The 25,657-nt window shown below is 43.7% G+C and overlaps 1 protein-coding gene across 1 annotated transcript in view; it reads right to left on the bottom strand.

The window, feature by feature from the left end:
- LOC125464900 (receptor-type tyrosine-protein phosphatase U-like) overlaps nucleotides 1-25,657 on the bottom strand; it is a 321,742-nt gene that overhangs the window by 166,189 nt on the left and 129,896 nt on the right. The window contains exons 7-8 of the mRNA XM_059654370.1: nucleotides 24,681-24,974; nucleotides 10,438-10,746 (exon numbers count right to left, since the gene is read on the bottom strand). Of these exons, the coding sequence (XP_059510353.1) occupies nucleotides 10,438-10,746; nucleotides 24,681-24,974 (603 nt within the window). The remainder of the gene's footprint in view (nucleotides 1-10,437; nucleotides 10,747-24,680; nucleotides 24,975-25,657) is intronic.

Below are 25,657 nucleotides of genomic sequence, written 5' to 3' on the forward strand. Positions count from 1 at the left end.
GTCAGGGTCCCGCAAGAGAGAAAACAGAGAGAGAGAGAGAGAGAGAGAGAGAGAGAGAGAGAGAGAGACAGACAGACAGACAGACAGGCAGACAGAGAGCAGTAAATTGAAAGGAAAAATGTAGAAGAATTGGCACAGTGCCCAGAGTGGGAAGACGTACTAAGAAAGAATATTAATAAAAAATAGTGCAGGTGGGTCAACCATTGCAGTGAGCAAATATCTGGTCCAAAATCTGTGGGACAAAGATGCTTGGAGGAGGCAGAGAAAATGGAAGGGAAGCATGCTTTAAATCTCAGCAAGGCGATAGCGATACCCAGATACATGAAGGGGCTGAGAGGTAGAGAATGAGAGAAGGTGAATGCAAGTACGGAGCTGGAGGAAACAGGAACTGGTGAAAGTGAGAGTCAAAGCAGCAAGGCAGGAGCAGCGGAACCAGATGCATGTGGTGCCCAGTGCAATAGAGTGTGACAGGAGATGGGGCGTATGATTAGCGATCAAGACACAGCACCAAAATGCCATGGATGAGGTGAACAAGAAACATGAAAACCAGAATACCAAATCCAAAAGAACTACGGATGCTATAATTCAGGAAGAAAAACAAAGTTGCTGGAAAAGCTCAGCAGGTCTGGCAGCATCTGTAAAGAAACAAAATAGAGTTAAAGTTTTGGGTCCGGTGATCCTTCCTCAGAACTGATGGTACCTGGGAAAACATCAGTTTATATGCAGAAAATAGGGAGGTGGGTCAAAACAAGTATAAAGCAACCGGTTGCTCTCAGAGTCCTGTGCCAGGCAAAGAAAACAGAGCCCATGCAGTGAACCATTCAAAGTGCCAGTGTCAGTTTGAAAAATTAAAGAGTCAGCTTTCTGCACAAACAGAATTTTATGCCCATTTGGAACAAGAGAATCAGATGGGAACAGTGATTATGAGATAAACTGAGAGGCCTGCAGATATGCCAAGAATGGTGAAGACTGGGGATATCCACCTCCCCTTCTGGAGGGAGTAGATCATTCAGTATTCCTACGGTCTTACCCCGCCCTGATGGACTGACCACAGCTCGTCAAGGCAGCTAGAACAATTAACCAATTACTTGTATAAACTTGTCTACAGTAGCGCTATTGGCAGAGATAGCAAAAACATCTCATATGTGAGACTACAGCTGACTCTCACATGTTTTTCGATAGTATCCTCCAGCAAAGATTTGGCCATGGGCTCAATGACGTCGTGGAGGTAAAATTAGTGTTAATGTGCCCAAGTCCTGCAATCCATACTGCCTGACCCAATCCATAGAATGTGGAAGAGGGGAACTACACCCCATGAAAACAGCAATCCTAGCTTCTGTGGGATACAATGGGGAGATCTGTGGAGGGATTAAATGAGTATAGGCTGTGAAAGGGAGAGCTTACAACAGCATTTGCCAGGCACCTGCAGACAGTTCACAAGACTTTTTGGTAACCTAGACTGGACTGCCCTGACACCGCAAAACAGTGCAAATTGGACCCAATGCTTGTCTCATGCGCCACTGAGGCATCAAGAAAAGTCTGTGAAAATCATGATCCCACAGAAAAAACCCACACAGAACAATGAAGAGAATTGTCCAGGTTTGTGAGAGATTCTTGAATCAGAGTACGCCAAACCAAACAAGCAAAAAGTGCACCTAACAAAAGCTTCAAACCCCAGCTCCATGTGAATCAATGAAGGGGGAGACTGAAACAAGGTGAGTTATCATCGGGCCATCCACTTCCAAGTGCCCATTCCACATTGAGAGATAAGGATCAGTGGTAGGGAAGTCTGAGGCATCAGCTGCTGCCACAAAGGAAATGCTACAACTGAGGGTGAATGTCCACTTCCCAAGGGACTGCGAGGTACCCAGGCATTTAGCTCCTGCACAGGTGCCAGGCTCAAAACTTCGGTCCATGCGCTGGAAGGACCGAAAGACAAGCAACAGTTAATTTGGTTGGGGAGATCACACAGCCAAATTTAGTGAAAGAAATCCCGCACTTTAAATCCTTGTTTTCCTGCTTGGGGAAAACTCTAAAAGCATCATTGGGACTGTGCCTCTTCTTACAGAGTGTGTACAACCAGATGGATCAGTGTGGGGCAGCCCCTGGTAGATGTTGAGGTGGAAAGCTGCCTGTCGAGATTTTATGGGACGTACGAGTCCAGGATGACACTTAACATATCTCGAGATTATGACAACACATGGCGTACCCAGAAGAAATATTGTCCAAACAGATTTAATGGACACCTACCCAAAGGGGTGGAAATAGAACTTCTTTAGAATCCCTACAGTGTGGGAGCAGTCCCTTTGGCCCAACAAGTTCACAACGCCCCTCACAGCATCCCAGCCAGACCCACCCTATTACTCACCTGATCTACACATCCATGAACACTATGGGAAAGTTAGCATGGCGAATCCACCTAGCCTGCACACCTTTGGGCTGCAGGAGGAAACCGGAGCAACCAGAGGAAACCTGCACAGACACAGGGAGAATGTGCTAACTTCACACAGACAGTTACCCGAGTGTGGAATCAAACCCGGGTCCCTGGTGCTGTGAGGCTGCAGTGCTAACCACTGAGCCACTGTGCCAGCTTTTTACTACAGAGGTTAGATTGGGAGACATGGTCTGCCACCTCCCAGCAGAACTGCTTAATCTCCATACGGACAGCAAGCACATTTTAGGCTCGGACCTTATGAGGAAGCGTAATTCATCTTTTGACCCAGCCAGTTGTTGTTTTTGGCAAACGCTGGCGCTGGATGAGGCACTGGTGGAGACTGCAATGGGCACATACACACAGAGAATTTGTACCAGAGGACAACTGTGGATTAGACCCACCAAAGAACTGAGGACCCAGCATCACAGGCAATTTTCACAGAGCATCAGTGCATTCGCCAGACACAAACACAACTGTGCTTGTACAGTGGGTGAGGCAGTGATACATGGACTGGATCAAAAGAGACAAAGACAAAACACTTTCCCCAAGCAGCAGAGGGGAAAGTGGCTAACAATTTCCTCCTGCAGACAGACAGGTGAACAGAATATTTCACTCTGTTGAAGGAACTGTTAACCCTCCTGACCACCCCTAGATGAAAAAGTAACCCCAAGAAGACATAGAACATGAGACTCCAGGCATCATATCTGGTAACTGTGAGAACTCAGGGAAAACACAAAATAGAAGGAAAGTGCATCGAGGCCATTTGCTACCCAACAGGGATGTGAGTATGTTGTGTTACTTTCTGGACGTAGTGGGATACTGTTGGAGTCACGTTGATGGTTTCACCACTAAATCCGGCTCATCGTCTGTCCTCCTTAAAAGAAATGTCCAATGGTAATGAACTGAACAGCTCATGGTTGCTGTTGCTAAATTTAAAAAGGCCCTGGGCAGAGCCTCTGCACTGCTGGTACCTGACCCAGAATTTCCCTTCGCCTTGGAAGTTGCAGACACACCGGCAGCCACACTTCTCCAAGAATAACAGAATAAACACGGACCAGTAGCCTATGCCTTCCAGACTCTTTCACCAGGAGAGCAGAGCTTCTCTATATGTGTGAAGCACTCGTTAGCTGTGCCCTGAGCAGTACAACATTTTGCCTAAATTATCAGCCTGAACGCAATAACCATTCTGACAGATCACATTCTCATTCAAATTTTGCTGGATGGCAAGGATAGAGAAGGCACACTGTCAAAACCATAAACTGGTTGCTGATGTTACAGAGTTGCAACATTGCGGTCATACATACCAAAATGCCAACCTTCTTAGTCAACAATTTGAACTATGGAAGAAAACCCGACGAGTGTCAGGCAGTAGCAACACATGTTATCAAGAGACTATTTGTACCAAAGCAAAATGGTGGAAGACCCAAGGGAACCTGGGGAGCAGATGACAGACTGTCCCCATAAGAACGTTCATGGGCAGATCTGCCACCATGGAGGATGGATGCTGAAAGATAGAATGTGATACATATACAATGAAACCACAGACGGAAATTCCTATTAGCATTAGTGCTGATGCTCCCCAACAAAATGAGCACTCAGGCAGCTGTAGCCGACCTGCAGAGCATTTATGTCTACAGCGGTTTAACTGACTTTCTGCCACTGTAGAAAGCTTGAATTTTCATCTCGCAAACAGGAGACCATTGCCTCTGCACTTCTGCTCAAATATATTCTCCAAACTGTCCAAGGCATCATTAAGGTTGCAGCCCACCTCCAAACTTCCACAACCAGTAACATAAAGACAGATGAGTTGGTGAAATGAGTGCCTGCAAAGGAGAACTATGGCAACACCCCTAATCCAGAGTAAACAGATGCTGTGACTGTGATCCAAATCAAGGTCAAAGATCTGGTACAGGCTCAGGGCAGCGACACTGAGTTAAAGCAGGTACAGGAAGGGATGATCTCTGCCTCACATAGCTAGTGGGAGGGCAAGTAAAGTATTAAGGACAGATATTTTCTCAATGTTGGATAGTACATGGTACCACTCCAGGACTGAAATCAAGCGACTTATCAGTGCCACAATGTCCAGCATCATTAACGGACAGAAGCCATGGCTGACAGAATTAAGGGATTATGTTAGTTGCCAGAAATGGGAAAAGACATGAAATATTACATTGAGAATTGTATTGTCTGCACTCAGAACAATCTAGAAAAGTATGCCAATAAAGAAAAATTAAATCTTAGCCAGTAGCAGGACCATGGACTACCTTCAAACAGACTATGTCAGCCCTCTACCATGATACTACATGAAAGTGGCGGTAATAACAAATGGCTCCACACCAGCCTGTTCCTATTTGGACCAGGGTCAAGCGTCATCACCTCAGCACTGTTTTGATCTACCTTGCTGCAATGCTATACCTCACCACCGACACGATCCCTGCTGGAGTGGAGCTAACCTACAGAACCAAAGGAAAATTATTCAACCTCCATCAGCTTCAAATCAAAAGCAAAGCTCACCCCAACCAGTGTCATCGAGCTGCAGTACACAGTTGATGCTTGTATATGGGCAAAATCAGAGGACAAACTCCGGACCATCATCTGCACCTTTTCCTAGGCAAATGAGAGCATGGATCTCACCCTGCAACATTTGCAAGATGAAGGTCCTCCACCAACTTGGCCCAGCATTGTGGAGCAAACCCCCAATCATCAAAGTCCACGGGAAGGCTTCAGAGAACGTTGGCTTCCAATACCTCAGAAGTGTGCTGTCATTAAAATTAGCTATTGATGAAGAGATCCAGCACCACCTCTAATGTGCTAGCTCAGTCTTTGGCTGCCTGAAGAAAATGGTGTTCAAGGACAACAAACATCATATCCGACACCAAGCTCATGGTATACAGAGCTCTGGTGGCTCCTGCCCTCTTATGTGGCTCTTAGACATGGACTAAGCAGACACCTCAGGGCAGTGGAGACGTACCACCAATGCTGCTGCACAAGATCCTGCAAATCTGCTACGAAGGAAGGTACATCAATACTATCATTGTCAGCCAGGGCTTGTCCCCAGCATTGAGGTGTTGACTACCCTTGGTCAACTGCAACGGGCTAGGCACGTTGTCTGCGTGACCAACACGAGACTCCCCAAGCAAGTGCTCCACTCTCAGCTCCAAAACAGCAGGCAAGCCCCAAGTGGGCAGAGGAAGCGCTTCAAGGAAATTCTCATGCCCTCCCTTGTGAAATGCGGCATTCTCACCAACAGCTGGGAATGACTGGCCCAAGACAGAGTGACTGGTGCAAAGTGGAGGAGAAGCATCCGGAAAGGCATCAAACACCTCAAGACTTGCTGTCGGAAAAAAATGGAAGCCAGGTGAAAACAGCATAAAGAGCACACTGCCATACCAATGCCTCTGCACATCTACCCCTTCCCACGACTACCTTCTGTACCAAGTGTGGTAGAGTCTGTAGAAGCTGCATTCGTTTGGGCAGCCACCTACACATTCACCCAGAGAGTGGAAGAGAGTCATCCTTGCCTGCGAGAGATCGCCAATGATGATGATGATGGTGTAAAGGATTATATAAGTATATCTGCATTATTGTGGACAATTTTAGCAAATGAATTGAGGTGTTCCCCACTTGAACATACACCACTAAAGTTGCAGTGGGCATTTTAATTCAGTACATTTTCAAAGATGAGGTCTTCCCTGCAAAATAGGTTCAGACCAGGAAACCCATTTCACAACCAAGCCACACAGGTGATGATGAATAAATGTGGTGTCAGCCAAAGGTTCCACTTCGTCTACTTTCCTCTATCCAGCAAGACTGTAGAGAGGTCGAATCTCAACCTCAAAGGGATTCAGTGAAAGATCACCCAGCAAAACAGCTTGACCTGGAACACAGTTTTACCCTTTGTCTTTATAAGGAACACACCTTCCAGTTCAAGAGGATTCAACCCATTATAGCAAAAGAGGTCACTTCTCAAAGATATGATCCAGTCTGAAGGATATACCAAACAACAGTTAAATTATTCCTTATCCAACATGTAAATTCATATCTTGGAACAGAACCTTAAAGAAGACATCAATACTGCAAGTAAATAAGATTCTTTACATGAAAAACACAACGTGCTACTTCATTTCTTCCTAGGGGACCCAACAATGATATCCAATGCTAATAATGGAGCAGAAGATACATAACTACCTTGTAATTCTCAAACATGTCCACAGTTACATCACTACAAGTTTCTTCAGTCAGTCTGATTAATCTCTGATCTGGCAGAAGCAAGCAAAGTCAACCAAGGTAGCCAACAATAACTTGAATGTATCCATGCCTTGTCATAGATTACCTGACCCACTTTTAGAAACATAAGAATCAAGTTGAAGGCTTGATGAAGCGTAGAAGAAATAAAGAAAATATATATAATAAAGTTACACATTTATATACATATATATTGTATAAATATACATTAAATAAGAAAAATCTGAGTGACTTATTTAAGTATATGTCAATCAATGTTCATGATAGAGGCAAAAACTCTTGGGAAGGAGTGGTAGAAAGGGTTTGAAGACTCTAGGCCAAGCTTGCAATGATGTCACAAAGCTGCTTTTTATTGGGCATAGTGTGGGTGAAAGTAGTTTGATCACAACAGAAGACATATAAGTTCGAAGAAAAGAACTGGAATAAATAGAAACGTTAGCATATGCACGTGAACTCATGAAGAAGATAAGCCAGTCCTTACTAAATGTAACGATAATTCAGAGCCTGGTAAAATACTACATTCATGGTAAATATGTAATAAATAATGTTACTTGGAAGTTTAAGCCTGAAAACAGTTCTTGATTTTGCATGCTGTATCTGAATACGTGTAGTGATTGTAATAAGTTAGAGAAGTTTGTGGGACAATTAGTACTAAATAATTATAGCTTCACAGCTATTATGGAGATGTAATTGCAGGATAACCAGGACTGGGAACTAAATATTCAGGGATATTCAATGTTCTGGAAAAACAGACAAAGGTAATAGACAGTGGGGTAGCATGGTTATTAAAAAGGAGGTATCAGCGCAGTGGAGAATGTGATATTGGTGCAATAGATGGTGATGTGAAACCTGTTTGGGTTGATGTAAGGAATGGCGAGGGGAAAAAAAGTCACAGGTGGGAATTATTTGTGGGCCAGGAAGAGCTGCCTTGCAGTCAGACCAAAGCATAAATTGTAATATCACTTAAGTGGTTAATTTAATTTAATCTGGGAAAGTGTGACATCATACAATTTAGCAGAAAGGACTAAAATGCTGGCTGTTATCTAAATGAGAGACACTCCAAAAGAGTACAGCACAGAAGAATCTGGGTTTTTTTTGTGCAAGGAACAGAATAAGTTAGCATGCAGGTGCAGCAAGTAATTACATAAGCAAATGGAATTGTTAGTTTTTACTTGTTCACTCAGTGGATGTGAGCATCAATGGCTGGGCTAATATTTTTTGCCCATTCCTAGTTGGCCTGAGAAAAATGTTTTAATGCCAGGATGCCATGTTACAAATGTACTGGGTGTTGGTTAGGCCACACCTGAAGCACTGTGTGCCATTTTGATCCCCATATAACAGTGGGGCTATACTGGCATTGGAGAAGTTCAAAAGAAATCCATAGGCTGATCAATGACTGTGACCAGCCAAAGCAGACAACTACTGCCAAGCCCAGAACTGTACACAGACTGCGCCCACGACTGACAGGAGCAGGATCCTCTGACTGACATACAAAGGGACTTGGGGGTACTTGTGCACAAAACACAGTTATAGCAGGTAATCAGGAAGAGCTAAGGGAATGCTAACCCTTATTTCAAGAGTATAAAAATCTTACTGCAATTGTACGAGGTACTAGTGAGACCACAACTGGAGTACTGTGAGCAGTTTTGGCCCTCTTTTTAAAGATAGTCAGGGTCTTTTTTACAGTCTATAAATGTCAAATAATGGAGAGCATAGATTTAAGGTGAGAGGGGAAAAGTTTAAAGGAGGAAAATCTTTTACTCAGATGGTGATCAGTACCTAGAACATGCTGCCAAGCAGAAGCAGATACAATAGCAGCATTTAAGAGGTGTTTAGACAGGGCTTGAACAGGCAGGGAATAGATGGATACAGACTATGTGCAAGCAGATAGGATTAGTTCAGACTGGCATCATAGTCAGCACAGACATGATGGGCCAAAGGGCCTGTTCCTGTACTGTACTGTTCTACATTCTTTGTTCATTGGAGGCTGTTCAGAGAAGGCTCACTAGGGTAATTTTTGGTATGCATTGTCTTTTGAGCAAAGATTAGACAGGTTGAAACTCTATTCACTGGAATTTCGAAGAATGAGAGGTGACCTCATTGAAACATACAAGATTCTTAAGGGTCTTGACAGGGTATAAACTGAGAGTATGTTTCCCCTCATGGGACAGTCTGGGATTGGAGGACATAGCCTCAGAATAAGGGGGTACCAAATTAATAGTAAGGTATGGAGGAATTTCTTTTATCGGAAGGTTGAGAGCCTTTGGAATTCTTTGCCATGAAGACCTGTGGGGTAGAGTCCTTGTGTATATTTAAGGCTGAAATAAATAGATTCTGGATCAGTAGGGAGATCAAGAGTTACAGACAAAATGCAGGAAACAGGGTATGAGGAATATCAGATCAGCCTTGATCTAATCGAATCATGGTGTAGAAGTAATGACAGACTCCTGTTCCTATTTCTTTTCATTGAAGCCAATGATCTTTGTTGATTGGTAGAGGAAATCAAAACTCATTGATATGTTTCCAGCTGATATTATTATTGGTCAAGGTGCATCCCAGAATGAAATCTACCTTGATGGATCATATCGTTGACAATTAACATGGTGGTCTTTCACATAAACATAAGCACACCAAGTTACAGATTTGGCCTTATAAATAAAATAAAAATATATTAAACAAAATTAAGATAAAACAAAATGAAGCTATCCACATACAACATAGTTTAAAAGATTTCAAAAAACTTGGGAAAAAAATCACATTTGCTCCCTAACCCTGCTACTTTAGAGTTAATTAAAATCCAGAGAAATGTTCTTTTCATATGAAGTTTATGGGATAACAACTGTATTTTGCTCTGTTCTGCTGTTGTCAGCTGTGAAGCTTTTTTTTAAACTCATACAAAGGATGTCTTGGACCTTCTCAACTTTAAACAACATGTGTAGATTTCTAACCTAACACTCCTGGTTAGGATTTAATTATAAACTAAGCCCTTACATAATCCTTAACTGCTCTGACAAACCCATTTCCTAGGAGAAACCATGCTTATATATCTAAGTGTGGAGCTGGATGAACACAGCTGGCCAAGCAGCATCTCAGGAGCACAAAAGCTGACTTTTCGGGCCTAGACCCTTCATCAGAGCTCTCTGATGAAGGGCCTAGGCCCAAAACGTCAGCTTTTGTGCTCCTGAGATGCTGCTTGGCCTACTGTGTTCATCCAGCTCCACACTTTGTTATCTTGGATTCTCCAGCATCTGCAGTTCCCATTATCACTCACCAATGCTTATATATCTGACCTCAATCAACTTTTCTTTGAATTAATTCAGAAGCTTATAATGGAAAAAAAACCGTACTCATCCTTCTGCTAATGTTTCAACTAGCATTCTTCTGCCAAGCTAATGGCTTTTTAAAGCTATATCATACCACCAAACTTTGAATAGCAGTCCAGGAGGTCTCCAGTTGTCTGCTCTCTGACTCTGATTATGATTCTGAAAAGCCTAAATAATTAACAATTAAACCCTTTTACACAAGCAGACCTAGCCCATATCACTAGTTTAAGAACTAAACTCTAAGAAAAAATATTTACAAATATATTTGTAGATGTATTTTACAACTCACGTAGTTTCATTACAACATCAAGTTTCACCACCATTTCTAGATCATTTTTCCAGCAGTTTAGTTCAGGCTGTTACTCAGTTAATTGAAGGAGAAAGCAACCAAACCATGTTGAATGGAAGGGGAAAACAAACAAAGAGTGTTCTTACCATCTTCATCTGTCTGAAAGTTAAGTTCTTCACTCTCTCTCCTTCCTTCAGAATTGTGTACCGTGATCTTGGCGTAGACATTAGTATAAGGTTGGAGATTTCTAATGATGAAGGAAGAGGTGTCTTGTGTAACAATCTGGCATTCTTTGAACGTCTGAATGTAGCCACCTCTGAAGGTGTAGTGGTAACACACAGTGTAAAAATAAGTCTGGCATAGAGTGCTGTTATATCCCAATGGGTCCCATCGTACAGTGGCTTGCCTTGACTTGATCCCAGAGAAGGTGATGTCTTTGGGTGCCCGCACTGGTTCTATGATTAAAAATAATCAGCTCCAGATCAATGCCCTCAAATTATTTAATTACATTGAAATATGTGTCATCAAGAATTTTGTTTCATTTTCATTGACTACAGCAAATTATGAATAAAAACTGAGTTGGATCATGCTGCCTAGAGATGACAGAATCAGCTACACATACGAAAAGCTTCATATCAGTGGTTTTATAAATTACTCATAATATTGAGGTGTTTTATTACTTTGTAAAATCTTAATCACAGCCTCACACTCTCAATTTTTCATATTCATTATGTGTAATTGTACAAAGCAATAAATACCTTGCACTTATATATTATTCTGTCGTTCACAACATCTGACAGCCAATGACTTTGATATTCACATCCTCATGATGGGCAGAAGAGGATGTCAGTGTCATTTATGACACAATTTTCCTGGTATCAAGGCAGACAAGTGATCCTCATTGAGTTGTATGGTCAATGTTCTTAAAGTTGGTGGTATACAGTGCAACTGGAAACCTGCTTTGAAGTGAACTGTTTCCTTGGGGATTGAAAAATGCAGCATTGCTAAGGAGACAAGAGCTTCCAGTTCAATTATTTTTTCAGGACTATTTTGATTATATTGAGAAACTGGACTGCTTATAATAAAACTTCTGGCCCCTCTCAGCTCCGATTCCCCAGCTATTCTTCAACTGGCTGACCACTATTTCCTAATATTTTTTGTGATTCTCAACAGTGCCCATCCCCAACTCTGGTTTCTCAACCAAAGCTGCCTTTCACATTTCCTAGTTGCCAGGTACCATCCCAAAAGTCTATAACTTTCATCGCCTGCTTCTGTTTTCTCCAACAGACCTCTAGTCATGCTGTCGATTTGGGTGAAGCAGAGCTACAAGTTGTTAATGAACTCCTGCCATTATGGTTGCCAGGACTCCCAAAGCCCATATTCTGGTTCCTCAGCTGTATTTGCCTTGGTAGTATTCTCTTTCTCAACAATAGAGAACTACTTTTGGAGAGTGGGCAACTGAAAATCAACAGGGAGAATCAGTATTTGAAGGGTTAATGTGTGCACAGGCATTTGTCACCAAAATCCCTCACCAAAATCTCTGTTCCCGCTTTGAGCTTAGAAAATGTAGGCTGATTGTCTTCCGAAAGGATATTGCCCTTTGGCCTTTGATTATTATGTAAAAGCAGCGATTTATGTAAATTTACTGAACAAATTCTATGGAGCCCTGAACTGTTGTTGCACTCTCTTTTAGTATTCATGAACAAGTACATAAAAGAGATGTACTAACTGTCAGTTCTAAAATTATATAAACTAAATATTTTTAGTGTTTCTAGCCCACACATTCAGAAGGTACACTTCTCTTCTTTTGCCTACTCTTTGAACTCCCTTATGCTGCGATAATGCAGGGCAGAATTAAATAGATTGAGAATTACAAGATCAAAACTTAAACAAATTGCTGATGACGAAGGAGAACACAACTACTGGATTGACACCTGAGAAAGAAGTCACACTGTTGAAAGGTTTTGGCTTCCACTCATGACAACAGACATGAGACTGCAAATTTCAAATGATCATAGCAACTTAAACTGTTTGAGAACCATTACTGATAGATTAACAAGTCGTCTCTGTTTGGTTGATGAATTGCCATGGAGAATGCACTGGGGAACTACTGCTCCCCAGACTTGAGTTTAGTTCCAAAAAGCTGCAATACGTGGAAATGTTCCATTTGCCTAGAGAGGCCAGGTCCATTCATATGAACGTATGTCTACATATAGCACATGAATTTCAGGGCTGGTGTGGCTCCAGGAGTGTGGGTGACATAAAACAACATGTCCCTTTGGCTAAGATAATAAAGTGTGGAGCTGGATGAACACAGCAGGCCAAGCAGCATCTCAGGAGCACAAAAGCTGACGTTTCGGGCCTAGACCCTTCATCAGAGAGGGGGATGGGGTGAGGGTTCTGGAATAAATAGGGAGAGAGGAGGAGGCGGACCGAAGAGGGAGAGAAAAGAAGATAGGTGGAAAGTAGAGTATAGGTGGGGAGGTCGGGAGGTGATAGGTCAGTCCAGGGAAGACGGACAGGTCAAGGAGGTGGGATGAGGTTAGTAGGTAGGAAATGGAGGTACGGCTTGAGGTGGGAGGAAGGGATGGGTGAGAGGAAGAACGGGTTAGGGAGGCAGAGACAGGTTGGACTGGTTTTGGGATGCAGTGGGTGGAGGGGAAGAGCTGGGCTGGTTGTGTGGTGCAGTGGGGGGAGGGGACGAACTGGGCTGGTTTTGGGATGCAGTGGGGGAAGGGGAGATTTTGAAGCTGGTGAAGTCCACATTGATACCATTGGGCTGCAGGGTTCCCAGGCGGAATATGAGTTGCTGTTCCTGCAACCTTCGGGTGACATCATTGTGGCACTGCAGGAGGCCCATGATGGACATGCCATCTAAAGAATGGGAGGGGGAGTTGAAATGGTTCACGACTAGGAGGTGCAGTTGTTCGTTGCGAATCGAGCGGAGGTGTTCTGCAAAGCGGTCCCCAAGCCTCCGCTTGGTTTCCCCAATGTAGAGGAAGCCACACCGGGTACAATGGATACAGTATACCACATTGGCAGATGTGCAGGTGAACCTCTGCTTAATATGGAAAGTCATCTTTGGGCCTGGGATAGGGGTGAGGGAGGAGGTGTGGGGGCAAGTGTAGCACTTCCTGCGGTTGCAGGGGAAGGTGCCGGGTATGGTGGGGTTGGAGGGCAGTGTGGAGCGAACAAGGGAGTCACGGAGAGAGTGGCCTCTCCGGAAAGCAGTCAAGGGTGGGGATGGAAAAATGTCTTGGGTGGTGGGGACAGATTGTAGATGGCAGAAGTGTCGGAGGATGATGCGTTGTATCCGGAAGGTTGGTGGGGTGGTGTGTGAGAACGAGGGGGATCCTCTTTGGGCTGTTGTGGCGGGGGCGGGGTGTGAGGGATGTGTTGCGGGAAATGCAGGAGACGCGGTCAAGGGCGTTCTTGACCACTGTTGGGGGAAAATTGCGGTCCTTGAAAAACTTGGACATCTGGGATGCGCGGGAGTGGAATGCCTCATCGTGGGAGCAGATGCGGCAGAGGAATTGGGAATAGGGAATGGAATTTTTGCAGGAGGGTGGGTGGGAGGAGGTGTATTCTAGGTAGCTGTGGGAGTCGGTGGGCTTGAAATGGACATCAGTTACAAGCTGTTTGCCTGAGATGGAGACTGAGAGGTCCAGGAAGGTGAGGGATGTGCTGGAGATGGCCCAGGTGAACTGAAGGTTGGGGTGGAAGGTGTTGGTGAAGTGGATGAACTATTCGAGCTCCTCTGGGGAGCAAGAGGCGGCGCCAATACAGTCATCAATGTAACGGAGGAAGAGGTGGGGCTTGGGGCCTGTGTAGGTACGGAAGAGGGACTGTTCCACGTAACCTACAAAGAGGCAGGCATAGCTGGGGCCCATGCGGTTGCCCATGGCCACCCCCTTTGTCTGTAGGAAGTGGGAGGAATCGAAAGAGAAGTTGTTGAGGGTGGCGACGAGTTCGGCTAGGCGGTTGAGGGTGTCAGTGGAGGGGGACTGCTCTGGCCTGCGGGTCAGGAAGAAGCGGAGGGCCTTGAGGCCATGTGCATGTGGAATACAGGTGTAAAGGGACTGGACATCCATGGTGAAAATGAGGCATTGGGGGCCAGGAAATTGGAAGTTCTGGAGGAGGTGGAGTGCGTGGGTGGTGTCACGGACGTAGATAGGGAGTTCCTGGACCAAAGGGGAGAAAATGGAGTCCAGATAGGTGGAGATGAGTTCGGTGAGGCAGGAACAGGCTGAGAAAATGGGTCGACCAGGGCAGGCAGGTTTGTGGGTTTTGGGAAGGAGATAGAAATGGGCGGTGCGGGGTTGGGGCCAATGAAGTTGGAGGCTGTGGGTGGGAGGTCTCCTGAGGTGATGAGGTCATGAATGGCGTTGGAGATGATGGTTTGGTCATGTCCAAGTTCTTCAAGGACCACAACCTTCCCCCCACAGTGGTCGAGAACGCCCTTGACTGCGTCTCCCACATTTCCCGCAACACATCCCTCACAGCCCGCCCCCGCCACAACTGCCCCCAGAGGATCCCCTTCATTTTCACACACCATCCCACCAACCTCCGGATACAACACATCATCTTCCAAGATTTCCGCCATCTACAATCTGATCCCACCACCCAAGACATTTTGCCATCCCCACCCTTGTCTGCTTTCTGGAGAGACCACTCACTCCGTGACTCCCTTGTTCGCTCCACACTGCCCTCCAACCCCACCATACCCGGCACCTTCCCCTGCAACCGCAGGAAGTGCTACACTTGCCCCCACACCTCCTCCCTCACCCCTATCCCAGGCTCCAAGATGACTTTCCATATTAAGCAGAGGTTCACCTGCACATCTGCCAATGTGGTGTACTGTTTCCATTGTACCCGGTGTGGCCTCCTCTACATTGGGGAAACCAAGCGGAGGCTTGGGGACCGCTTTGCAGAACACCTCCGCTCGGTTCGCAACAAACAACGGCACCTCCCAATCGCGAACCATTTCAACTCCCCCTCCCATTCTTTAGATGGCATGTCCATCATGGGCCTCCTGTAGTGCCACAATGATGCCACCCGAAGGTTGCAGGAACAGCGACTCATATTCCGCTTGGGAACCCTGCAGCCCAATGGTATCAATGTGGACTTCACCAGCTTCAAAATCTCCCCTTCCCCCACCGCATCCCAAAACCAGCCCAGCTCATCCCCTCCCCCCACTGCATCCCAAAACCAGCCCTGCCTGTCTCTGCATCCCTAACCTGTTCTTCCTCTCACCCATCCCTTCCTCCCACCACAAGCTGTACCTCCTTTTCTTACCTACTAACCTCATCCCACCTCCTTGACCTGTCCGTCTTCCCTGGACTGACATATCCCCTCCCTACCTCCCCACCTATACTCTACTCTCCACCTATCTTCTTTTCTCTCCATCTTTGGTCCGCCTCCCCCTCTCTCCCTATTTATTCCAGAACCCTCACCCCATCCCCCTCTCTGATGAAGGGTCTAGGCCCGAAACGTCAGCTTTTGTGTTCCTGAGATGCTGCTTGGCCTGCTGTGTTAATCCAGCTTCACACTTTATTATCTTGGATTCTCCAGCATCTGCAGTTCCCATTATCACATGTCCCTTTGGCTGTTTGCAACAAGCAGAAGATTGGCAAAAGTCTATGCTTGTAAACTTCAGAACATGATGCCTAATTGACATTAGCCATTGGACATCATGTACTCAACAATCTCATCTTTTAAGAATTATGCAAGTAACGAATCATGTGTAATATGATGCACTTAGATCTACTGTAATTTACATACATTCACACAGAGAAACCTGTCCTCTGCAAGGAAAAGGACTATATCCAAGCATTTAAGCACTGTTTGTATTTAACATAGTACAGCCAAAATATTTTGTAGGTGCTCTCTCTATTGTAACATGTCAATCAATCAGACTTGACATGCCAACAAAATTGTCATCCTTTTCTGAAGTAGGAAATTTGACATTCTTGTTTCTATTCCGAGGTGTGCTAAATGTGAAGTTTCTCAGGAGTGTAGGAAATAAGATGATTACACCATTCAGCTCATCATGCCTGTTCTGCCATTTGACTGGATCATAGCTAACTTTCTACTTTGTCACCATTTTCCCACATTATCACAATGGTGCAGAGTGCAAATAACTCCAAATTTGCAGATGATACTAGGCTGTGAAGAACACTGAATAGTTAGGATGATGCTGAGAAACTTCAAGGAGACATTGACAAGTTGGCTGCTTAAGTGTGCAGAGAAATGTAAGGTATTTTGATAGAAGAAACATAGAAATACAATACATGCTCAATGGTACAACTTTGAGGGGAGTACAGGAGCAGAGGGACCTTGGTATTCATGTGCATAATTCTCTGAATGTGGACAGAATGTGGCAAACATTTGTTAAGAAGGCTAATAGGATTCTTGGGTTTATAAACAGAGGCTTAGAATATTGAAGCAAGGAAGTAATGCTAAACCTCTACAAATCACTGGTCAGAACACATCTGGAGTATCAAAAACAGAAACAGAAATTGTTGGGAAATTTAAACAGGTCTTTCAGCAACAAAAACGGAAGTTGCTGGAAAAGCTCTGCGGGTCTGGCAGCATCTGTGAAGAAAAAATCAGAGTTAACGTTTTGGGTCTGGTGACCCTTTCTCAGAACTGGATAAGGAAGGGTCACCACAGACAAAATGTTAATTCTGATTTTTTTCTTCACATATGCTGCCAGACCCACTGAGTTTTTCCAGCAACTTGTCTTTGTTCCTGATTTACAGCATCCAGAGTTCTTGTGGCTTTTATTAGGTCTCCAACAAAGACAGCTTTCTTGCAATTTCTGTAATCTTTCCTTGAATCTAAAATCCCCCATTCCTGGTTTACTTCTTTTAAATCTCTTTTGAACTCTCTCCAGGGCTTTAACACTCTTCCTTAAATAAGGTGCTCAGAACTGAATGCAATAATGTAAATGTGAACTAAACAAAAAAACCGAAGGAACCACAGATGCTGGAAGTCAGAAATAAAAACAGGAACTGCTGGAAAGTTGGATTTCTTGGTAGACTTGCTGCATTTTTCCAGAAATTTCTGATATTGTTTCTGATTTCCTGCAACCACAGTTCTTGTGGAGTTTTATTTATTGCACATTCAGATTATTGTGTTTAGTTCTGGGCACTATATTTAAGGAAGTATGTTAAGTCCTGGAGAGTTCAAAGGAGTTTTAGTGGAATGAAACCAGCAATGTTAGAAACAAAGAAAGATTAGAGAAGTTTCGCTTATCCTCCTTGGAACAGAGAAGATTAAGAGGTGGCCTTATTGAGGTGTTCACAACTATAAACAATTTTGACAGAGTAAAGGATATTCTGTTTTCACAAGTTGGTATGCAAGTAACCCGGGGTCATAATTTCAAGGTTTTCAGCAAGAGAGTAAGATGAAGAGAAACTTCTTTACTAGGAACGTTGTTAGGATTTGAAAAGCACTGCCTTGGAGAATGGTGGAGGTGGATACCGTAGGAGGTTTCAAAGAGAGCTGGATGTATGCTTGGAAGTGATGAATTTAGATAGTGGGTTGGAGAATGGAACTAGCTGGGTAGCTGTTTCAGGAGCCAGCACAGACACAATGACCAAAGTGTCTCCTTCTCTCCTGTAAAATTGTATAGCTCTAATTTACTGGAGGAGGCTCCTCAAATATCCCTGTGGAATACCTAAGGCTTAAGTAGTCACAACAATCAAGCAGTGGATGATCCATCTTGGCCTCCTCAAGAGGTCACCAGCAGCACAGTTGCCAGTCTTCAGCCTAGACAATTCACTCTAAATGATGTCAAGAAATGGTTGGGGGTACTGAATGGTGCAAAGGTTATTTTGGTCCTGATGATATTCCACTAATTATACTGAAGATGTGCTCCAGAAATTGCTGTGCCCCTAACCAAACTATACAACTACAAAACTGGCATCTACCTGACAAGTGGAAAATTGTCCACGTGTCCAGTACACAAAAGCAAGGCAAACCCAGCCCAATCCAGGGAATTACTACCCCGTCAATATACTCACAATCATCAGTAAAATAATGGAAGGTGTCATCAATAGTCCTACCAAGCAGCACCTGCTTAGTATTAGAAATAATGGGAACTGCAGATGCTGGAGAATCCAACATAACAAAGTGTGAAGCTGGATGAACACAGCAGGCTTACCTGCTTACCTGCTAACATACTTCACCAACACCTTCCATCCCAACCTTAAGTTCACCTGAGCCATCTCCAACACACCCCTCACTTTCCTGGACCTCTCAGTCTCCATCTCAGGTAACCAGCTAGAAACTGATATCCAATTCAAGCCCACCGACTCCGACAGCTACCTAGAACACACCTCCTCCCACCCACCCTCCTGCAAAAATGGTATCAATGTGGACTTCACAAGCTTCAAAATCTCCCCTTCCCCCACTGCATCCCAAAACCAGCCCAGCTCATCCCCTCCCCCGACTGCATCACAAAACCAGCCCAGCCTGTCCCCGCCTCCCTAACCTGTTCTTCCTCTCACCTATCCCTTCCTCCCACCTCAGGCCGCACCTCCACTTCCTACCTACCCACGTCATCCCGCCTCCTTGACCTGTCCGTCTTCCCTGGACTGACCTATCCCCTACCTACCTATACTCTTGTCTCCACCTATCTTCTTTTCTGTCCATCTTCTGTCCGCCTCCCTCTCTCTCCCTATTTATTCCAGAACGCTCTCCCCATCCCCTCTCTGATGAAGGGTCTAGGCCCGAAACGTCAGCTTTTGTGCTCCTGAGATGCTGCTTGCCCTGCTGTGTTCATCCAGCTTTACACTTTGTTAACCTGCTTAGTATTAACCTGCTCACTGATGCCTAGGTCACTCAGCGCATGACCATAGTACAGCCATGGTTTAAACATAGACAGAAATGCTGGAAAAGCTAAGCAGGTTTGGCCGCATCTGTGGAAAGAAAACTGAAATAACATTTGGAGTCCTGAATTTGGATTCCTGGAAGTGACAACTGATCCATAACCCAACTCTGGAAAAGCCAAAATCCTTAATCATTTAGAAAACGCCACAGGTCATGTCAAAGCATATTCAAAGCATCAAAACTTCCCAATATTTTCTCAACTGAATGAAAATTCTAACCAACCTATGTAATTTGTATATACTGTGTGAGAAAACGGCCAATCAACAAAATAAATGTGTATTCTTATTTCTGAGATTTCAAATGGTTCAAAGTTTGGGGCAGGTTTCATGGTTCTAGCACAAACACAATGAAGGCATGACCATGCAGGCCTATGGTGTTACAAAACGTGCAATCAAGACTGTCATTTTTGGTCTTTCTGGATCAGGTTGGGAAACCCTTTCAAAACCACTTAACCAGCCAGACGATAAGAGATGCAAACATTGCATTTCTTGATTTAAAGCTGAGCCTTGGGATCTCATTACTGCAGAATTTGCGACGTGTGCACAGGGATGGACCAATGCAAACTCAATTGTTTTTCAGCAAGAAGAATCAGTTTCAAGTTGCAGTTCAGGTTTGCACTTCTGTTCCTTCCACTGAAGGTCCATTCAAGGCAACTGTTTAGTCCAGCTTGACAGTCAATTTGGCCAGGACTAGAAAACACATTTGCAGTGATATTGACTAGTCAGATGTTTCTGATGTTTAGAGATGTTTCATTTGCTATCAGTCTTGTTTTCTGAACCTAGAACTAGATTGATAACACTAATATCAATCAGCTGTGAAAAATTTCAGTATTGTAAATGCTACACACAGGTTGAAAAGGGAAGCTGTTCAGTCTCAGACAGAGCTCCATCATGAAGCTTCCATGCCCAAATGCACCAAGACCTGGACAATGTCCAGGCTTGGCTTGGAAGGTGGCAAGTAACATCCATGCCACACAAACACCAGACGATCGTCAGTCAATCTAACTATTGGCCCTTGACATTCAATGGTGTTACCATCAAGAAATCCTGCATTATCAATATCCTCGGGTTACCATTGACCAGAAACTCAACTGGATTAGCCATATAATAGAGGTGAAGGCCTAATGGCATTTTCATTAGACTATTAATCCAGAGACCCCGGAAGTATTCTGGGGACGCAGGTTTGAATCCTGCCAGTTGGAAAAATTTGGATTCAGTAAGAGAAAAGAAATTTAGAGTCCAATAGTGATCATGAAACAACTGGCAACTGTTGAAAAAACCTACCTAGTAAATCTTTCTGATCTGGTCAACATTTGACTTCAGACCTATAGCAATGTGGTTGACTCTTAACTCTCCTCTGGTCAATTAGGGGTGGGCAATAAATGCTGGCCTGGCCAGCAACATCCAATCTTGTAAAACAATGAAAAAAATGGTAAATACAGAGGCTAAAAGAGCGAGTCAGTGGCTTAGAATGGCAGCGACAATGAATAACTCACCTCCTGACTCCCCATAGGCAGTTCACCAGCTACAAGGCCCAAGTGAGGAATGTGTTAGAATATTTCCCCATTTGGCTAGATGAGTGCAATTCCAACAACTTTCATGAAGCTTTGAAATATCTAGGCCAAAGCAACCCACTTGTTTGTCATTACATCTACAAATATCCTCTCACTCCATGATCAATACTCAGTAGCAACAGTGTACTATCTCCAAATGCCAAGAAGAAATTCACCAAAAGATCATTAGTCAGCCTTCTAAATCCATGACCATTACCATCTAGAAGGACAAGGACAGCAGATGCATCGGAATACCACCACCTACAATTTTCCCACCAAGCTTCTCATCATCCTGACTTGGAAATATATTGCTGTTCTTTAAGTGTCCTTGATCAAATCATGGAATTCCCTCCCTAATGTCATTATGGGTTTACCTATAGCACATGGACTATAGTAGTTCAAGAAGACATCTCATCTTCTCAAGGGCAACTAAAAATAGGGAATATATGCTAGCCCAGAAAGTGACATCCACACATCACAAGTGAATTTAAAAAATACTCTATCCTATAAGTATTAGCATTGCTTCCAGATAGCTTCTAATCAACCATTCGAAAGAGGTTATTGCACTAGCCATATAATACGGAGGCAATGATCTAAAAGATATTATCACTTCACTACTAATCCAGACAGCCAAGAAGTGTTTTGAGGACCCAGGTTTAAATCCTTTCATGCCAGATAGTGTAATTTGAATTCCTGGTCTCAGGCCTAGACAGGACCTGAACCCAAGCCTTCTGGCTCAGCTGAAGGGAAGCTGTCAATGCACTTCAGGAGCCCTGTACCATCACTTCCAAAACTATTGGCTGAATTGCCTACATTAGGGTAAATCATGCAATGTAATTGAAATTAAATTGTCTGTAGATAAATTAATTACTCCACCCCTAAATATTCATTAACTTGCAGTCCAAAACATCAGTGCACCATCTTTAATTGATAAATATTTACAAAAATATGCTGATGTTTAATAAAGGATGAGGCATTTTTGAGTGATCAAGGAGATTAAATTTTATGAATTTATTGCAAAGGTTTCCAGAATTCCATGTTAACATTATTACAATTATTATGTGACAAAATTTGATAATGAGTGATGTGTCAGGAGGTTTCTTTGCTTCTGCCAATCCTGTTGATGAGTTTGTCAGTCAGATTTGAAAGATTTAGCTGCAATCAACAGCATCAAATATAGAAACCAAATTTAGCTTTTGTTGAAAATACAAAGGCTAAAGCATTTTAAATTAAGTCAAATTTCATATTGTCTGTTAAATGAGATATTTTGATAGTCTCTGGTACTGCTATCCCATTTATTGGTAAATAGCCTGAATGCTTCGTCAACCTCAGGAAAGTAGACAAAAGGAGTAAATGCTGACAGAACATTCTGATTAGAGTGCCTCAGAAATTCATTCATTATCTATCTGGCAGCTTTTTGGAAACTGCTGCAGCAGAATTGATAGCAAATAGTACTAATTTAGTTATTATCTTTGAACAATACTAGCAATGCCAAGAGGTGGGTCTTGGTTTGGAAACTTTAAGTTTCCATCTTGTAAATCTTTTCCTAATCAACACACTACTAGAGAAGGTGGGACTTGAACCTGGACCACCTGGTCGGGAGGTGGGACACTACCATACATAATTACAGCCTGCCGATGATCTTGCATATATTGATGATGCAAATTACAAGGCTCAATGTTGACAATGCTGCGCTGCCAGAAACTTGGCTTAGTCAAGGTAGATCCCTTTGAGAAATACTATACCTTTTTTGGTTGGGGGGAGCCCAAGAGGCCCAAGATCTAACAATATTGCAAGTTAGACACTTGGAATATTGTATTCAGTTCTGGTCACCTCATGAGAGAAAAGACATGGAAGCTTTAGAGACGGTGGAAAGGAGATTTACCAGAATGCTGCCTGGACTAGAGGGCAGGTCTAATGAGGAATGGTTGGGGAAGCTAGAGTTTTTTTTCATTGGCACAAAGAAGGATGAGAGGTGACTTGATAGAGGTGTACAAGATAATGAGAGGCATAGATAGAGTGGGTAGTCAGAGACCTTTTCCCAGGGAAGAAATTACTATTATGAGGGTGCCTAGTTTTAATGTGTTTGGAGGAAGGTATAGGAGAGATGTCAGAGGTAGGTTCTTCATACAGAGAATGGTGAGCATGTGGAGTGTGCTGCCGGCAGTGGTAGTGGAGTCTGGTACTTTAGAGACTTTTAAGCGACTCTTGGATAGGCACATGGAGTTAGTATAAGATAATAAGATGTGAGGCTGGATGAACACAGCAGGCCAAGCAGCATCTCAGGAGCACACCTGCTGTGTTCATCCAGCCTCACATCTTATTATCTTGGAATCTCCAGCATCTGCAGTTCCCATTATCTCTGGAGTTAGTATAACGTAGGATATGCAGGGTAGATTGATCTTAGTAAGATAAGAGGTCAGCACAACATCGTGGGCTGAAGGGCCTGTACTGTGCTGTACTGTTCTATGTTCTATAAGCATGGCATGGGGTTTCACATTCAAAGTCCAATCACGATGACTGAAGCTCACCACAGAAGGGTCAGGGGGCCTTCTTACTCATCACTTGGCAAGAAGCATGAAGCCAGTTGACTTCATCTGCATTTACGCTCCAAAATTTACCAAGATGTCAAGGATCAATTCTGTAAGCATTGGACACTGCCACCTGCATAATTAGCACTCAGGGGCTATATCTTCAAGGAAATTTCAGTGCAAAGGTGGTTACCAGCTGCACAGCATGACGAGAGTGCATATGAAGCCAAGATTACAGAAAAGATTACAGAAACTTGTTTGAGAGAGGGACACAACTGGTTGCAGAACATTCCAGGATTTTGTAGTTTTAAGTGAAGTACAGAGAGATATAAAAGGAGCTGGGGAGATAAAAGAGGTGGAGGAGTTGTATTACTAATCAGGGAGAATGTCACATCTGAACTCAGAGAGGACATACTGGTCAGGTCATCCACTTAGGCAATACGGATAGAACTCAAAAAAAGAAGGGTGCAATCACTGATGCCACCAGGACATTGAGGAACAAATATGTAGGCAGATTATGGAGAGGTGCAATGACCAGAAGACAAAGGAGCAGAAATTAGGCCATTCAGTCCATTGGTAGAGCTCCACCATTCAATCATGGCTGATAAGTTCCTCAACCCCATACTCACGCTTTCTCCCCATAACCCTTGATCCTCTTGATAATCAAGAACCTATCTATCTCAGTCTTAAATGTGCTAAACGACCTGGCCTCCACAGCCCTCTGTGGCAGTGAATACCATATATTCGCTACTCTCTGGTGAATTCCATATATTCACCACTCTCTGGCTGAAGAAGTTTCTCCTTATCTCCATTCTATAAGGTCTTCCCTTTACTCTAACGCTATGCCCTCAGGTTCTAGTCTCTCCTACCAATGGAAGCACCTTCCTAACATCCACTCTGTCCAGGCCATTCAGTATTCTTTAAGTTTCAATTAGACCTCCCTCATCCATTTAAACTCCATTGAGTATAGTCCCAGAGTTCTCAAATGTTCCTCATCTGTTCAGCTTTCCACTCCTTGGATCATTCTCGTGAACCTCCTCTGAACCCACTCCAGGATCAGTACGTCCTTTCTGAGATATGAGGCCCAAAACTGCACACAATACTCAAAATGTGGCCTGACCAGAGCCTTATAAAGCATCAGTAGTAAATACCTGCTTTTATGTTCAGGTCCTCTCAAAATAAATGCCATCATTGCATTTGCCTTCCTGATTACTGACTCGACCTGCAAGTTTATCTTGAGAATTTTCTCCCCATTTAGAGAAAAATTCATGCTTTTATTCTTCTTACCAAAGTGCATGACCTCACACTTTCCCACGTTATACTCCATCTGCCATTTCTTTGGCCACTCTCCTAACCAGTCCTTCGAAATCCTTGGATGTATCTCAAACAAACAAAAATAGAAGTGATTTACCTGCACATTTGGTCTTGCTGATGAGTTTGGGTCCTGGCTTTCCTTGCCCTCCCTCACCAGGCCGAGTCAGTCGGATGTTGATCTGGTATTTGGTGTCTGGGTCTAAGTCTATCAGCTTATAGTTTGGACCGACAACAGCCTGGACTTCTACCTGGGAATCTGAGATCTTCTGGTATACCATCTCTTTCTGAATAATGGGACCATTTCCAATAGTGTTGTTGATATTTAGGTCCACCATCAGGAACGTTGAGCCAACCTCTATCACTCGGGGTGCAGCTGCTGGTGTTGGAGGTTCTAAAAAGGAAAGAAGAAAACAAAGTGCATTTACTTTACTTACAGCTTTTCCAGTAGGTGATTGTAACAAAGTCAGACAGGTGGACATCATAGAATATGAGTTCCCTGATTGGACCAAGTTAACTGCCTCAGTCAGCGAACCCTGGCTGACAGATAGATATAGAACATAGAACAGTACAGCACAGTACAGGCCCTTTGGCCAATGATGTTGTGCTGACCTATTATCCTACTCTATGATCAAAACTAACATGCACACCCTCCATTTTAATACCATTCATGTACCTATCCAAGAGTTGCTTAAATGTTCCTAATATATCTGATTCTATGACCATCGCTGGCAGTGCATTCCATGTACCCACAACTCTGTGTAAAAACCCTACCTCTGACATCTCCCTTATATCTTCCTCCAATCACCTTAAAATTATGCCCCCTCGTGATAGTCATTTCCGCCCTGGGAAAAAGTCTCTGGCTATTCACTCTATCTATGCCTCTCATATAAACAGAAGAGTCAGAGGTTCTGTTCATTCTGACAGCAGGCTCTGAGGATGCCAGACCAGCGTCAACCATTGGGCACGTGCAAATAAAGGGTGACTCGGTGATGGGATATTGGCCTTTGTGGAGTTATTTTCATGCAACAAAGGAAAAAAGTATGCTCCTGAATAAATTCATTCATAATAGTCATC

Source organism: Stegostoma tigrinum, chromosome 24 (assembly GCF_030684315.1).
Source record: "Stegostoma tigrinum isolate sSteTig4 chromosome 24, sSteTig4.hap1, whole genome shotgun sequence".
NCBI lineage: Eukaryota > Metazoa > Chordata > Chondrichthyes > Orectolobiformes > Stegostomatidae > Stegostoma > Stegostoma tigrinum.